Below are 16,260 nucleotides of genomic sequence, written 5' to 3' on the forward strand. Positions count from 1 at the left end.
TTCCTGGTGCCTTGTTCTTTGCCAATTCCTTCAATGAACCTTGGACTTCTTCCTTCAGTATCATTGGCTCTTGATCATATGCTACCTCTTGAAATGGTTGAACATTAACCATTTCCTTTTGGTACAGTGACTGTGTATTCCTGCCATCTTCTCTTGATGCATAACTATTTTTTATCAGCTTTTACTTGCCTATATGATTACATAAACACTTTGGAAAGGGAGCAGTAAAAATAAATAATTTTCCATACAATGAGCCTGTTCTTTATTTTGTATAGCCAACTATCTTAGAACTAGCAAATTTCACCTTGTTCCCAAGGCACAAAGTCTGATGACAGACAACAATAAAAGACACACACACACACATGAAAGATTATAATCCTAAAGGCATTTCAGGTTGATGGTTTTTATATGTGTTTATATTTTAAGGCTAAAAAGCGCTTAGCCATTTTAGAGAGGTTTTTTATTATATTGTCTTCTCTTTAACAATTTTTTTTTAGTCTTGAATTGCTTCATTTGGAAAACAGCAATATTACACCAGTAAAGCCTTCTTCTTACAACAACAATTTTTCAGATTTGTAGAGATATTAAATTCCTCCTCAAGACAAACTGTGCACTGGTGTAGATTGGTATCAGTACAGGTGCACGTACAACTGATCCGTTTGCTACTTCTGAAGAGCAATAAGAAACCACAGGCAAATGTATATCACTCTTGACTTCTCTATTTCCTCTGTGAAAAGAACAGTTACCGACTTCCTATAGGTATTACAAAGTAAATAACATATGAGTAAACATTATGAAATACTTTTACCATCATTAATTCTTTTTTTTAAAAAACAATTAAGACTCTTCTTTTCCAGTCATCTTTCACTGGGCAATGTACTACTACTACTACCACTTGTTCAGCAAGTCTCCAGAGTCAAATTAGACATGTATGAAGTCTGCTCAGTGCAGCACTATTCTTATGCTTAACAAAAGAGGTTGCATACCTATGACGGAAGCTTCATATACAGAGGTCCTGGTCTGTGTTCCTACAGCAGCACAGCTCAAACCTTTACAAACTTTTTATAGTAGATTTAAGTTATTACACATTGTATCATGGATCTTGAGAGAATTACACTAGAGAGAGACACTACAGGGAACAGGTTTGCAAAAGGCAACCGGAAGTCAGAATGACCCTATTGGTCTGCCTCTCAAACAGACTCCACAAACAAACTAGTTTATTATATACCCAATTCTTTGCTACTTCCATACTTTATAGTAAATAGTAGTAGGGCTGAGCCAATGACAGGCTCCTGAGAAAAAATTCACATACTCATTAGAATCACTATTGTTTTTGCATAATGACGCCTTTAATGAAACTCTGAACTGCTATTAAAAAAGAGAGAGAGAGAGAGAGAGAATCAAATTTACCAAAGATTGGTTTCATGACACTCTGAACTGCTATAAAAAAAAAAAAGAGAGAGAGAATCAAATTTACCAAAGACTGGTTTCTTCTTTGTCCTGTAAAACATTATCTTACCTCCTTTTTTCTTCATGAAGATGATTTTCTTCTCTTTTTGCTCTCAGACAACAATTAAAATTCAAGGCTGGTATCACTTCCTTTTGGAGGGATCACATATGTTAATTATATAATGGGGGCTAAATGAAATAATTCTATTCTTCTGATATTGTTGTGTGCGGTCAAGTTCATTGGGACGGCTCTGCAGAGTTTCCTCAGCTGTAACCTCTACAGGCACAGATTGCTAGGTCTGTTCTCCAGCAGGAGTGGTGAGTGGATTTGAACTGTTGACCTCTTGGTTAACAGCCGAGAGCTTAATCATTGTTCCACCAGGGCTCCTTACTTTCCCAATGTTGTTGCTGTTATTGTTAAATGCTGTCAAGTCAGTTCCAACTCGTAGCAACCCTGTATATGGTTTCTAAGGAGCTGCTGGTGGGATTGAACTGCAGACCTTGTTGTTAGCAGTCTAGTACCCTGAGATTCTCTATGCATGCTTACTAACTGATCAGGAAAAATAAGCAGGGCTCCAAAACGTTTGTGAAAAAATTTCCTAAGTTTTCAATTCCATTTTCCATAAACTTTTGGAAGCCTCCACATACATTCACTGACCCATATTTTCAGTTCAAGCCTTTTTGTATTTCAGAATTGCAGATCAGGGATTGTGTACCACAGGCAGACAAAGGAGGTCTTAACAAATAATAAATATTCTATAACCTAGAATAAAAAAATTTAAAAACTGAGAGAGAAGGAATATTTAGGAGACCTAGAACAATCTTGAAAAGGCTCTAAGTGCCTGCCCTGCCTACTTGGAAAGGGATACACAATTCAAGTTGTCTTTACATACCCACCAAGCAATTCCACATTTGACAACTTTTCTCTTCAACTTTATTTCCAACTGGGAACTACACAGAAAAGTATTTTCCAAAACTTCAGCAGGTCAATATCAACCAGATAAGCAAATGGGCTTCTGACCAGATGACAAAACCAGCTAGATAAAGTTGTACAGGGTTTCTAAGGAGTGGCTGATAAGCTGAAGCAACCTTGCAGTCCAGTGCATTAGCCCACAGAGCCACATCAGGACTCCAGCTAAATAAAGTAGGACTTGAAAAAAGCAAAACTCGGGCAAGGCTGCCAATGGGGGAGATCTCAAAAACTGAGTATTCATACAAGCTCAGAGTCTCCTGACTCACTTGTGACCAAACCTTCATTCTTCTGCCAGTTAAGTTTACAAAGAGACTGGCACTTTTTCCTCTCCAGTGGCAGATGCAAATCTCTTACTTATTCCCCAACAACCTCAAAACAACAAAAGCCTCCAGGTCTAAGACTTGATGATAGTAATTCCCTCCTAGCAGGGTTCCCTGCAGCGCTCCACCACTGTTCACAACTCTCACTAAGGGAAGCAGCACATGTGCTCATTGATTGGAATTGCTGGGATAATATTAAGTCCCACCTGTGTTCTGAACATTAGCCACCAATGAAGTGGTCGAGGAGCAATTATGAGTTCGTCCTGCTCATTTTCAAAGTCTCACAAGGGCTTATTGGCAAAATGACCCAAAAGCAACAACTTGTGAATGAGGTTTAGGGGTGGTTGTCTCCAGACAGACTATTATTTGGAAATGGGAACAAACTTTCATCAATCAGATTACCACAAATTCAGAGAAATCACATCAGTGCAAATCTAGAGACCTTCCTAAAACCTGAAATGGATCTTAAAAGGTAACCTTTTCTGTCCTGCATCTTATCTTAAATTGTTTCATTATTTTGAAGGTTTCATCACTGAGTCACCATCCAATGCAGTACAAATCATAACCAATCCCGAACCTGTTTTCATTTCTATGTGATTTTTAAAGATGTGATCTTTTAAGTTTCCAATCAACTCACAGTAGCTTGGATGATTCACAATGGTCTTTATGAGTACACATTTTAAAAATGGAACACAGAAGAGGGCATTTTAAACATGGAATACATAATACATACACACATTGTAAAAATATGCATTTCCTTCTCCCAAAAGTGTACATCAAAAAATTATAGGATGAGTTATCTGTAAATAGGAAATACTGGTTCAAACCACAATTATTAATAAATCTCTCCCTGTGCTTAGGTTTATGGAAATAACATATCTTACTTACAAATGGTTTTTCACTCTCATGTAATAACCCATTTTATCATGTACTTCTGGGGATGTAAGAAAAGAGTCAGGAATTGATAGAGTGCTGAAAAATATATTCTTGAGCTGGGCTTCTCACTTAGAACAGATAGCAGAGGCCAGCATCTCACCCTATCCTTCTGCCCTCCAAAAGACACAAACCAACAAACACAAGAGCAGAAGGCATGAACATACTCCAAACACAATTTACCTTCCTAGAACTATAATTTTACATGATAAATTAAAATATGCTTATATTAAAACCAGTATGTTTGTGCTACGAAGTAGAAAGTAAAATGTACAAGAGTTGTCAAGGTAAGATTTCCTCTGCTTTGCTCACTTGCAATGTGTTGCTTCAGGCTACCAGGGGAGTTTATGTTCCTTTTCCACTGCCATTAGGAAAGAAAAAAAGGAGAAGCTCTACCCTGGAGACTCTTCACATTCTCTCCAACCTGTCTCCCAGCTATTTTATCCTCCAGGCCACATAATTTTATTTTATTTATTTAGACTATACCTAACTCCAAAAAGAATTTCAGGCAGCTGCAGAGAAAATACAGAGAAAACACTACATCCAAGTGGTAATGCCTAAGCAAAAAAAGAGGGTCTTCAAAGGATATACACGTTCTGTTCATTATGCCATAACACACAATTATGAGACTACACAGTGACAGAATTAAGGAGAAATCAACTGGTGGGGGGGGGGGAAGTAGGGTACTTACATACCTCATGACACCTGGAAACTACTTTTATGCCTGATTTCCTTTTAGACTTCTACAATGGTATCTAATGTATGGCAGTAAAAGTCAACCTAGATATGTTTTAAGATGTGATCTTTTTCCCTAACATCAACACCATGAAGAAAATTTCATTTTATCCAAAGTAAAATGAGATAATGCCATAAATTGCTTAGAACAATATATAGCCTATAATAGTACACATGCAATAAATATTGGCTACAGAACTGTCTATAATTATTTTGTTGTTAATAATTAATATTATCATGAATATTACTTAAAAGAGTACCACAACAATATTACTGACAGCTATTAGTTTTGAAGCAGCTTTGTAGCATACAATATATAGAGATGACCTTAATTTGATCTTCACAAGGATTCTGAAAGTAGGTATTATCCACTTTTCACAAAGGAGAAAAGTACAGCTCAGATATTTTAAATGATCTGCCTTGGGCCACCCAGCTAATAAGTTACAAAGCACTAATTCCAACCCAGTTGTCCGCTTGATCCCAAATCTGTCTACTACACTACACTGCTTCTCTCATAAAGAGTCATGAATTCAAGGGCCCTCTCATTGACAGACTCCAATTAGATTACAACAGATTCAATAAGCACATGTCAAAGAATGACAGGAATTCCAACCAGACACCATAGAGTCCATTTGTATACAATTATCATTTGCATCAAATATTATCATGTTCTCACTGCACTCATACACTAATAAAAATTTGCATTTCTATGTTAAATAATCAACCAAAGAGTCTAATTTTATACCTTTTACTCCACCATTAACATCAATCCTTGGGAGAAAAAAAAAATCAATTCTTGGCCTGATAATTTATCTCTCTGAGTTCATTTCCTTAAGGGAATTCACTCACTTAGCTTTAATTATAACTTGTAGGCACAAAAAACAAAATCTATATCTCTATTCAAAGGAAACTGACTTGTAGGCAAAAGTGTTTGCATATACAAGAAGGTGCTTGCTATCACATTATTTATAATATCAAAAGGTAATGTTTAAAAAAAAGCAAATTCACAAACAGAAACAAGAAATGTCAAGCAGTAAGAGAGTTGATTAAGTATAGTATATCCATCCCATGTAATATCATGCAACAATTTTAAATCATGTTTACAAAGAATCTTTAATAACACTGGGAAATACACAAATGAAGGGAAAAAAAAGGACATAAAATAAAACCTCAATAGGCTCTCAACTTTGTAAACATAGGACTATTAGGAAAAAAGATGAAAAGGAAATAAATCAAAACATAGTAATTTTCTTTGGTTAGAGAAATAGAGCGATTTCCCCCTTATTTCTTTTCCTGGTCTCCAATTTTCTTGTCAGTAGCCATGTATTAACTTTATAGTCAGAAAAAAAAAAGCTTTTTTTGAAAAAACAACAGCAAAAACTTCAACTCATTTCCCAGCACTTCCCTCGTAAATCCCCAGGTAAACCAGAAGAGTCCCAAATCACATAACATTTAAAATGCTCAAAACAATTCAGCATCTTTATTTCCTCCAGCACTTGTTTTTAAGTGCCATCAAGTCAGTTCTGATCCATAGCGACCCTGTATAGGGTTTCTGAGAAGCAGCTGGTGGGTTTGAACTGCTTCCTGTACTACCATCTGTCAGTTATGCCTGCACTGCAGCCTTGTCATTCTGCTTACCTACAGAAAACCAACCTTTCAAATTCTATCAACCTATTTTACTCCTGGTATCTTTCCTTACTTCCTACACTATTACAAAGCCCAAACCTAGATTAGAACAAAAGCCTCCTAAATAAATGTTTTCCTTATTGCTAGTCCCTCACCACAAATAATTTACTATGCCACAGTTCACTACGTCCTCTGCACAGTTCTTGTAGATGTCTCAAAACTCACTAGGAAGGCAGCTACCATTCATAGCTGTACTTTACAGATTAAGAAACAGTCAAAGAAAGATTAAATAACTTACCAGTGATCACCCAGCCAATAAAAGGCAAAGCCAGCAGGACCATAGTCTCAGGGGACACCATGGTCAATTGGCATAATCTAGTCTACAAAGACAATGTTCTATATCCCACTTTGATGAGTAGTGTCTGGGATCTTAAAAGCTCATGAGCAGCCTTCTAAGGTGCAACTATTGGTCTCTCCGTGTATGGAAGTAAAAAGTGTGATGAAAATTAAAGATACTTACAATCAACTAGTCCAATGGACCAATGCAATGAAGCAGGTAAACATCAGTCACCATGATTCTAATAACAGAAGAACTAGATGATACCAACTCCTCTGAAAGGGATCATATTAAAGGTACCAGATAAGACTGGGAGGAAGTCAAAAATTTAACAAAAAAACAACAACACTGGACTTACTGGTCAGAAGGAGACTGGAAAAACCTGAGACTATGGCCCTTGACCATCACCATGGCACAATTTTCAGGGATACAACAACACTCATAGGTACGCTCACCATAGAATGGTCGATCATTCAAGATAAAAGGGCAACATTTACCTAAGGACAGAGTTGAGAAGAGATGGGAAGGAAGGTGGAATGGAAACAGGAATCACAGGGAGAAAGTGGGATAGCTGTTGTTACATGGAGGGGGTTACAGCCATTAAAATGAAACAAAGTGTATTATTTGTTGAATGTAAAAGTAATGATCTTCTCTGTAAACCTTCATTCAATACACACACACAAATTTAAAAAAAAAAAGCAAAGCCAGGAGCAGAAATAAGTATGACCCCTGAAAATAGTTCTCCTGGAATAGTGATCAGGAAGAACCAGCTTCTCATTCCCTGAAATCTATGGGCGCTTGGATCATCACATTCCCAATTCCAGGCCTCTCCTCCAGTTATTCCATGCCTGAAAGGTCTGTTCTCTCCCTAATATATTGCCATATCACCTTCACAAGGAGTCCTGGCATGGCACTGTGGGTTAATGTGCAAAGCTGGTCTGAACCACAAGGTCGGCGGTTCAAATTCACCAACTGCTCCTCGGAAACCCTATACAGGGTCGCTATGAGTCAGAACTGACTCAATGGCACTTAACAACATCCCCTTCACAAGTCAACTCAAAATTCACCTTCTCTGCCTTTTTTGAGTGTTCCTTAAACCGGCCCCATTCCTTATCACACATTCACTCTTACGGATTCAAGTTAAACTACATTAATGTACAGTTGTTGTCAGTTCTTATGTTATATACCACATGGTTTTACATATCATCCTCCCATCTAGACAGAAAATGTATCCACTTTCTTTTGTCTATGTATTTCATTTCTTAACTTCTCAAAAGCTACTACAAAAGCAAGCTTCTGAAAAAATAATAAATAAATGGTGAACTGATAAATCTGAGATAAACATAGCTCAACTGTAGTGTGTCTGAAAGTCATTCATTAGTCTTTTTAAATGTCTGTCTTCTCATTTTAGTCCCTAAATGCTAAAAACATTGTTTGCAATTTCAACATTCTCATCCAGAAAAAAATATTCAAGTGACACGTAAGTGTAGTTTTATTAAATGATAAAAATAAAAAGTAGCTCAGACTTTCCAGAAATAATCGTTTGTCAGTTTTTGTTTTTTGTTGTTTTTTCCTGGAGACCTTTTACTCTCTATGGAAGAGTGAACAACACTAAGTAGGTAATGACATTCCAAGCAGTTACCAATTGTTCAAAAAAGACAATCTGGCTTTAATAAAGAAGTATTTAAAATGCCCCCACTAAATCTAAAATTGAAAAAAAAAACAAAAAAAAAAAACCTATATTCAAGGTTGAATATCTTCATCTTTATCTTCCTTTTCCAAAAGAATTTTTTTAAAAAACAAAGGAAAAGATACCAGTGAATAAACTAATGACAGAAATTTTAATTTGTACTTAAACTATTAATGAAACAATTGGACGGCACTTTACAACATCAACAATACTGTAAGTAATACATTTCTAAAATACTGTAATTTATCAAATTGGGTTTTGTAATCCATTATAAGTGATTATTACTTACAGGAACACTATAGGAATTATTCTGGAAAACACAAACTTGTATTCTTGTCCCTAATTCTTCTGTTTTCCAGGTTTGTATTTTCAAATACAAGATTTCTCTAAAAGGTTTCTTTTCTACATAACTTTATCTTAAATAAGCCACTTATTAGCACACCATATTCATCCTAAAATAATACATTTTTTTTCCTACTTGTCTGATGACTCTGGGGTTATTTTAATTCATCATTACAGTTTACTCAAAACAAATGTCTAAATGATTCAGTTACACATATGACAGTGCTAAATTTTAACAAATTAAAAAAAACTATTTCTTACTATAAATATAGCTATAAAAGCAGAAAGAAGTACAAGAGTTAAAGGGAATAGAAGTAAATACTGTAAACTGGTGGTATATGGAGGGGACCATAATCATTGAAATGAAAATAATTGTGTAATTTGTTGAATATAAAAATGATGATGTGCTCTGTAAACTTTCACTCAATTCACAATAAAGAGTTAAAAAAAATTTTAAATATATATATATAGTTAAAAATTTATATATATATATATGTTATTGTTGTTGTTAAGTGCCGTCAAGTCGGTTCTGACCAATAGCAACCCTGTATAGGGTTTTCGAGGAGCAGCTGGTGAGCTTGAACCACCGACCTTGTAGTTCAAATGACTTTGCAGTCTGGCGCATTAACCCACAGCGCCACACCAGGACTCCATATATATGTATAATGATAAATTTCAGCACTGACAAATATACAATACAAACCATGCCGTACTTGTAGCCTTAGGTGAAAATGACTTGAATGATAAGGTTAAGTATAGTCTTATTTAAAATCACCACTCCTGTTTTTTACTATATTTTATTTTAAAAACACATTTGTAAATTTTTTATTTTCTTTCTTGTTTTTTTTCTTTGATATGTTCAAATAATGCTATAGCAATCTGAAAAGTTTACACCATGTTTAATAAGAGTGGGTGGTAGGTATTTAATAATCTTACCATGGAATCTTTTACATTAATTACTGGAGAAGTACATGCAGTTATAAGAAGGCAACATCAAGAATCCTTATGGTAAAGAAACCAGCTGCTTTGTATCTTGGCCCATCAGTGTCAATAACCTAACTATGATATTGTTATTACAGTTTTACAAGATGTTACCACTCAGGAAAGCTGGGTAAAGGGTACGCATGATCTCTGGTCATTGTTTCTTATGAGAGCATGTGAATAGTATCTACAATTATCTCAAAAAGAAGTTTTTAATTTTAAAAAAAATTACTGAAGAGCAATTTAATGAGCATTCATTTTTCTGACCCTATGCAAATATTTTTAAAAAGTCTCTCTCTATATATATATATCTGTGAAAATGTTCCTTCAAAATATTAAGAATGAAAAACTATATACTTTTTTTAAAATGAAGAGCTGGAAAATACTCTTTACAGTTATTTCCCCAAGAAGCATGGCCAAGAAATCTCCACTGTTAAGAAAAGTCTGATTTGAATGAGGAAAAGTAAAACTTTACTTGCTATTTAAAATAACTTTCTATAGGTAGAGATATCAGATAGATATTATATATATATACACACACACATACATACACACTTATGGCTTGCAAAATAAATACACAAATACATGCCACCCCTTCTAACTTTACTTATTACCTGGCTATAAAGCAACATTTCAGATATTATGCTCTCTACTTCAATAGTCTAATATACTGAAAATTAAACCCAATATCACAATCTAGTTCTGCACACTCAAGCACTGAAAAGGGGTGTACTGAGATTTCAACACCTTAACCATTTTCATTTGGCAATCCTTTCAACAAGCTTTCCTTCTGTACACAGCCCTAGGAGAGCACCTCACCATCCACTCCTACAGAGAAACACCTCTCAAGGTCACTGTAAGAACACCTCACAGAGCCTATCACAAGTAGACATAGTCAGTCTTACCATAACACAAAGAAAACACCTTGGTAAAGACAAAACTGGCTCAAGACAAATGAGTAATAGTAAATACACCTTCATCTTTTCTGTAGTAACTTCTGATGCTATGTCAGCTATCATACAAGTTATTTGTTTGGCTTCAGGGACAGATCAGTAATAACAGCATGTACAGTAACATATATTTTTACCTTTACAAAAATTCTAAAAGTGTAATCAATTATTTTTCAAAAATAGTGCAAGGTGAAATTAAGTCATCCTCAAAAAGAATAATCAAGAAAGGAAATTATAATGAGTAATTATAGTTTTCCCTAGGTAAAAAGTTTAGGGTTTTATTAATATTACTCCAAAGACAAGAAAATTCTAATTTAATCTTTAAGTCAGTTCTTCAAAAGGCAAGCCAGATCTTTAACCCTTTATATGCTGTAAATAAATAAGCATTAGGATGTATTGCATAATATCTTTTGAAATCAGAGCAAATATCTTAAGTATCAACAAAATATGTAATACAGCATATAATTATTACTATGTCAATTTCTTTTAGATAGTCACTTTAGAAATGGTTATAACTCTAAACCATATCTAGCAATATACTTTGCTGTAAAATAATCACCAATGCCATATTCCCTTCCCAAAATTTAAATTCATTTACTAATTATTAAAGGTCACAGCTTTCCTTTTTTTAATATTTTTTTTTTCTGGCATTTAAAACAAACCACACAAATATTACTATGTCCATTGAATACAGGTGTTTAAGTTCAAACTTTAAATAGATGAGTAACAAATCCAACAGTTTTAGAACTAAGATTTCCCACTCCAAAGAATCAAATACTATGATCACTTCTACAGTGTAGTTGTCTTTTTTGTATAATGCAAGCTATTTTAAAAAGGGTCCCACACCTAGTCCAATGCCCTTACTTTAATCCTCATCAGATTCACACATACAATTTTTAATTTTACAAACAACATAAACAAACCTTAATTTAAAAAAGTGAACCATAATTATCCTATTTTTAAAATAAGAACATTTCTCATAGCTAATTTCAAAAGTTCACCTCCTTGAGAACAGTGAGTATCAATTATATTTCCCACAATTGAAGTTAGAACTAACAGAAAGAAAGAGCAACACCAGAACTCAATGAATGAGTTATTTACTGAACATATACTATATACAATGTAAAACTTAACATTTCAAAATCAATTTCTTAGACAAAATACATTTGAAAGCTACTAAAACTGCAAAAACTAAGATGCACTCAAAACATTAGAAAACAAAGGGCATGTAGTCTTCTTCTATACAACCAATACTTTTCTTCCTGTCCCCCACCCCTAAAGGAACTATTTTCTAATAATTATCCATTTAAAAAGGAGCTATGGGGAGAACTGGGGTCTGCCTAACATTTCATGATATCCTTTTGATTAGGTAGAATATTAGCCATTAGTGCTATTTAACATCCACCATTATTTTTTTTTAAATGTTAAACTACATGCCATATCTTTCACCACTAACTGAAATTTTATTAAAAATGAATTTTAGTAAGTATATTATTTTAAAATAGAAACATTTTAAAATACAAAGTATAAACTTAGTTATGAAATTAATTTTATGTTCTCACACTTTACTCTCAGCGTATTTAATGAAATCAACTCTCATTTACTAGGGGAAATACAAAGTATCTAAGAGGAATTGCTGAGTTTTAGCCCACAATTTGACAGCTGGTTTTCTCAAGATGATGCTGTGATGACTTTATTTGATTTATTTCTCATCTCATAGTACTAAGGAATAAACTAAATAGAAAATTACAACTTTTGTTCATTAGGCTGGACCTTGCTTATGAAATGTTTACAACATAATTTTGAGTCTTAAAAAGTCAGAAATGAGTACTTGAGAAAAATGTGGAAATATGCTTAATTATGGAGATTAGTTATAAATATAAACAAAGTAAATCTAAAGAAGACAGCACTATTAGGGGAACAGAAATCTAATTTAACTGAAACATTATCTTACTATAATCTGAATGAATACAGCACAGAATTCAGTGATTTAATAGGGGGCATTCAAAGATAAATCTAACTTTCTATTCATTTACTACATTAACATTTTAAGTAATTATCCACAAAATTAGTAATTTGCTGCAGATTTCCAGGGGAATGACAATCTTTTAAAATAAATCTTATTTATTGTTTGACTCAATAGAACAGTTTTTCCATACACATAAATTCAATAATACCATTTTACCAATTCTTTAGAACCTGTGGCTTAGTAATACTTATGAGCTGAAAATATAGGAAAATTTAAAGACACACCTATATTTAAATTAGCATTTAAAAAATATAAAGACCAGGCACGGACCACAGGGTTTTTTCTTCTGAAACTTTTCTCTATAGAATTAAACATAAACTGATACATTTAAATGTCTATCTTCTCATTTTATCCCCAAAATGCTAAAAACATTATATTTGAAATTTTAGCATCCTCATCCAGAAAAAAGGTTCAAATAATACTCAAAAGCAGACCTATTAAACAACCAGGGGGGTGGGGGATGGTATACCAAACTATACAGAAATAGCCTTTTCCCCTCAAAGACCCTTTATGATAGTGTCACTTCATTTTCTGTGGCAGGTTACAGTCTTTGAAAAAACTTCACAGCCTTTGACAACACTACACTGACATTCTAGGCAAGATTATCAACTGCATCCTTTGTGTTCAAACAGATAATTTTCCATTTTAAAATTCATAATAAGGGAATTTCAAATCCATATCAAGATTCTTATAGAAGCATCAATGAATCTTTGATACAACAGCTTAAATTTGGGGGTTTTGTTTGTTTTTATTTGATTTATGATTTTAACTTGACATACTAGAAAATGACATGAAGAACATTAAAATGTTTTATACTTTCCTACTACAATGTATGAGTTTGAGTTTTGACATGGTATGAATTTCTGATTTTTGACATCACCTTACCTGATCCACTGAACTGACTGCTTCCCAATGTTGTTGGTCTGGTTTTCCCACTATTAACAGGTGGAGAAAACATCTGCAAAATAACCGGAATGTATCTGTTAGTCCTGAAATTCTCCTAGACCCCCTGCTAACAAAAGTTCACCAGGACTCATAGATGAGTTACTATGTTTCAGAGCAAAGTTAAAATTGAGGTGACACCTTCAGATCCACGTTCAGAAAAGCAAATACATTGAATGATACAGTTTCCTAACACTGCTTGGAAATACAGGTTACATTCTGTTCTGAAAAACTGATGACTGACATAAGATATGATTATTAAGCTTAAATGGTCAACTGTTGACAAAGATCTTCACTTTGAAACTAAGTGAACCTCATTATACTTTACACTACAACTCAATACACACATATGCAGTCAAAATCAAGCCCAATGAAATAACAACCTAAACTACAAATCCATCATAAGACAGTTCCATAAAGCAGGTATGGGTCCTGCTTCCTAAATGCAGTTAATAAAGGAATTGAACCCATTAGCAATAACGACAGTGGCCCTTAGGTTTCAGCTGATAATTTTCCAGTCATTGAGTTACTTCACTGTGTGTGTGTTCTATAGCCATCTTAAAACTGTTCACCTCAAAGGTTTGGAAATCTAACACTGAGCTGACTCTCTTGTAGCTGACATCTTTCAGATACCATTAATTTATATTAATCTGATCTTGGGGAGGAGGATTAAGAGGAGTATGAAAGAATAAAAACAATCATTTTCATATTAAGCACAAATCCCTAATAACTATCAGGGTCACAGGGTGACTCAACAAAAGCTCACGGTTACATTGTTCTTCTTTTAACTGGTTAAATCAAATGGCCCCTGTGGCATTTAAGTTTTAAATCTGCAAGTCTAGGCATTACATCAAAGTTCAGGTGTCCAACTTGGGGGAACTGGACTCCAGCCTTGAGAACTGCTGCCCAAAGCAGGTGGAGCTCAAGCTGCCAAGACTCCACGTTGCTTTTAATCCCCTTTCATTCTTTTCTCTCCCTAGCTTTTTTTCCCCCTGTAAACCTCAGCAAAACCCCAAGATGCCGCAAAAAGGTCTCATACCGCACTGAAGTCCAGCAGGTCACTCAGTTCCTTGTCGGTCCCTATAGCGGCCATGCGCTGCTGCTGGGGATTCATCTTCAGCCACTTCTAGCAGGTCCTAAAGCAGAGGAAACGGGCTCAACCAGAGACCACTGAGGCCCAAAGAGTGTAGGGGGCTGGAGAGGGGCCAAGGTGAAGAGGAGGAACGCAAAGACGCCAGGCAGAGTTCCAGTACCCCCGACTGGTTCCCACCGCAGCGCGAACAGGGAGCCGGAGAGCCCAGCACCCGTGCCGGTTCCGTGAATCCACGCGTTCCTCGGCGCGGCCCCGGAGCGACACGGCGGCTCCCGCAACGCGCCGTCTCTCCGGCAAGTTTCCGAGCCCGGGTCTGCGCCTTCGCCGGCGCCCCTAGCCCAGCGCGGCCGCAGGGTCCTCTGCGCCGCGGGTCTCGAGGGGCGGGGTGAGGGGCAATTCCGCGTCCAGCAAGTGGAGCGACGGCGAGCGGAGATGCAAAGTGACTCACTCGCTCGGCAACAATAGAACTGACAAGTTACAGGGAACGCGCCGCTCGCAGGCCCGCTTCCACGGCCGCCGTGGCCCGGACGTCCCCGGTGGGCCCGGGGGCTCGCAGCGCACCCCCCGCGCGTCCAGGAGGACGTTTGTAAAAAGAAAACAGAAACACCGACAACTAGTCTGGCTCTCGTCCGGCGTCCTCCTCCCCCGGCGCGGCCTCCCCCACTTGGGCTGCCCTGCCCGCGGACGGCCAGCCCCGGACCTGCTGAACAATGAGCCCAGCTCCGCGGCCGAAAGCACCGGCTCCCCGAGCGCCCCAAGCCCGGACGCTAGCCCGATCCCTGCCGGAGCGGGGCGCACAGGCCGAGCGCGCCGCCCGCGGGCCTCGCTGCCCGCGACTTGCACCTCCGCCCCCACTCCGCTCCCCAACTTGGAGGGGACCCGGTGCTCGGCGGGTACAAAGGGGCGCGGGCCAGGGGCACCCCGTTCCGGCAAGGACACAGCGGCAGCCCGCAGCTCCCGGCCCGCCGCGCCGTCTGCCTCCCGCTCACCAGCCCGCAATTACCTGCTGCCCCGTCTCCGCATCCAACCTCCCCGATTAAAGTTCACTTCGGCCGGGAAAGCGGGCTCGGGCTTCCCCTTACACCGCCCGGCACCTCGGTTCACTTTGCCCCGCGCTAGCTCTCGGATCCGGTCGGGGGAGGCGGCTCTCGGGCCTGGCCGCCCCTTCCTCCCGGGGCGGGCAGGCGGTCCCCCCTAATAGAACTTGTGGGTCTCCTCAGGCGGACATTTTTTTGCTGAGACAGCCTCAGCACCGCGCTCGGATCAGCTCCGGATCCCTCCGCGCCGGGAAGAGCCTCGGCTTAACCCCTTCGTCCCCGGGCCGCTCCCGCCGCCAGTGCCGAGGAAGTGGGGCCCGCGGAGGGGGCGGGGAGGAGCCGGCAGGAACGGGGAGGGGCCGCTGCGAGGCCGATGGACAAAGCCCGCTGGAGGGTGAGGCGGGCCAGTGTCGGGGCCAGCAGGGAAGGGCGGAAGCCGGGTACGTCAGCCTGCAAACCAGGGCCGGCCCGCGGCGAGGACGCCTGGTCCCCGCTTCCAGGGTACGGGGCGGCGGGCACTGGGGCACTTGGTCCCAGAGCAGCGGAGACGCAGCTGCGAGTGCATCTGGCTCCGCTGCCCCGGCCGCCCAAGCCCGAGGCCGCAGAGCAAAGGCTGCCGTTCCCAAGCCAACTGGACACTGCGATCCGCCGGCGCCCGAGCCTGCGACCCGGGGATGCTGCGCTGGCTCCGCGCGGAAGATGCCCGCGTGGGGAAGGGAGGCCCGGCCACTTCGCACGGCTAGTGAAGTAGTTGCGTTTGGTCTAATTTGGTGTCGAGCCGAATGCAGGAAAAAGGGCAAAACCTTTCCTAAAATACACAAAG

The 16,260-nt window shown here is 38.5% G+C and overlaps 1 protein-coding gene across 5 annotated transcripts in view; it reads right to left on the reverse strand.

Moving 5' to 3' along the window:
- TCF12 (transcription factor 12) overlaps nucleotides 1–15,677 on the reverse strand; it is a 429,352-nt gene extending 413,675 nt beyond the window's left edge. For 2 of the 5 annotated variants that reach the window (XM_006831613.1, XM_006831610.1), the window contains exons 1-3: nucleotides 15,404–15,674; nucleotides 14,347–14,443; nucleotides 13,251–13,323 (exon numbers count right to left, since the gene is read on the reverse strand). In XM_006831613.1, coding sequence (XP_006831676.1) covers nucleotides 13,251–13,323; nucleotides 14,347–14,421 — 148 coding nt within the window. In that variant the 5' untranslated portion in view covers nucleotides 14,422–14,443; nucleotides 15,404–15,674. Of the gene's footprint in view, nucleotides 1–13,250; nucleotides 13,324–14,346; nucleotides 14,444–15,403 lie in introns of all 5 variants that reach the window. The other 3 variants (XM_006831611.1, XM_006831614.1, XM_006831612.1) reach the window with 3 other exon arrangements.
- Nucleotides 15,678–16,260: the final 583 nt, after the last annotated feature.

Source organism: Chrysochloris asiatica, unplaced genomic scaffold (assembly GCF_000296735.1).
Source record: "Chrysochloris asiatica unplaced genomic scaffold, ChrAsi1.0 scaffold00004, whole genome shotgun sequence".
NCBI classification, from domain to species: Eukaryota; Metazoa; Chordata; class Mammalia; order Afrosoricida; family Chrysochloridae; genus Chrysochloris; species Chrysochloris asiatica.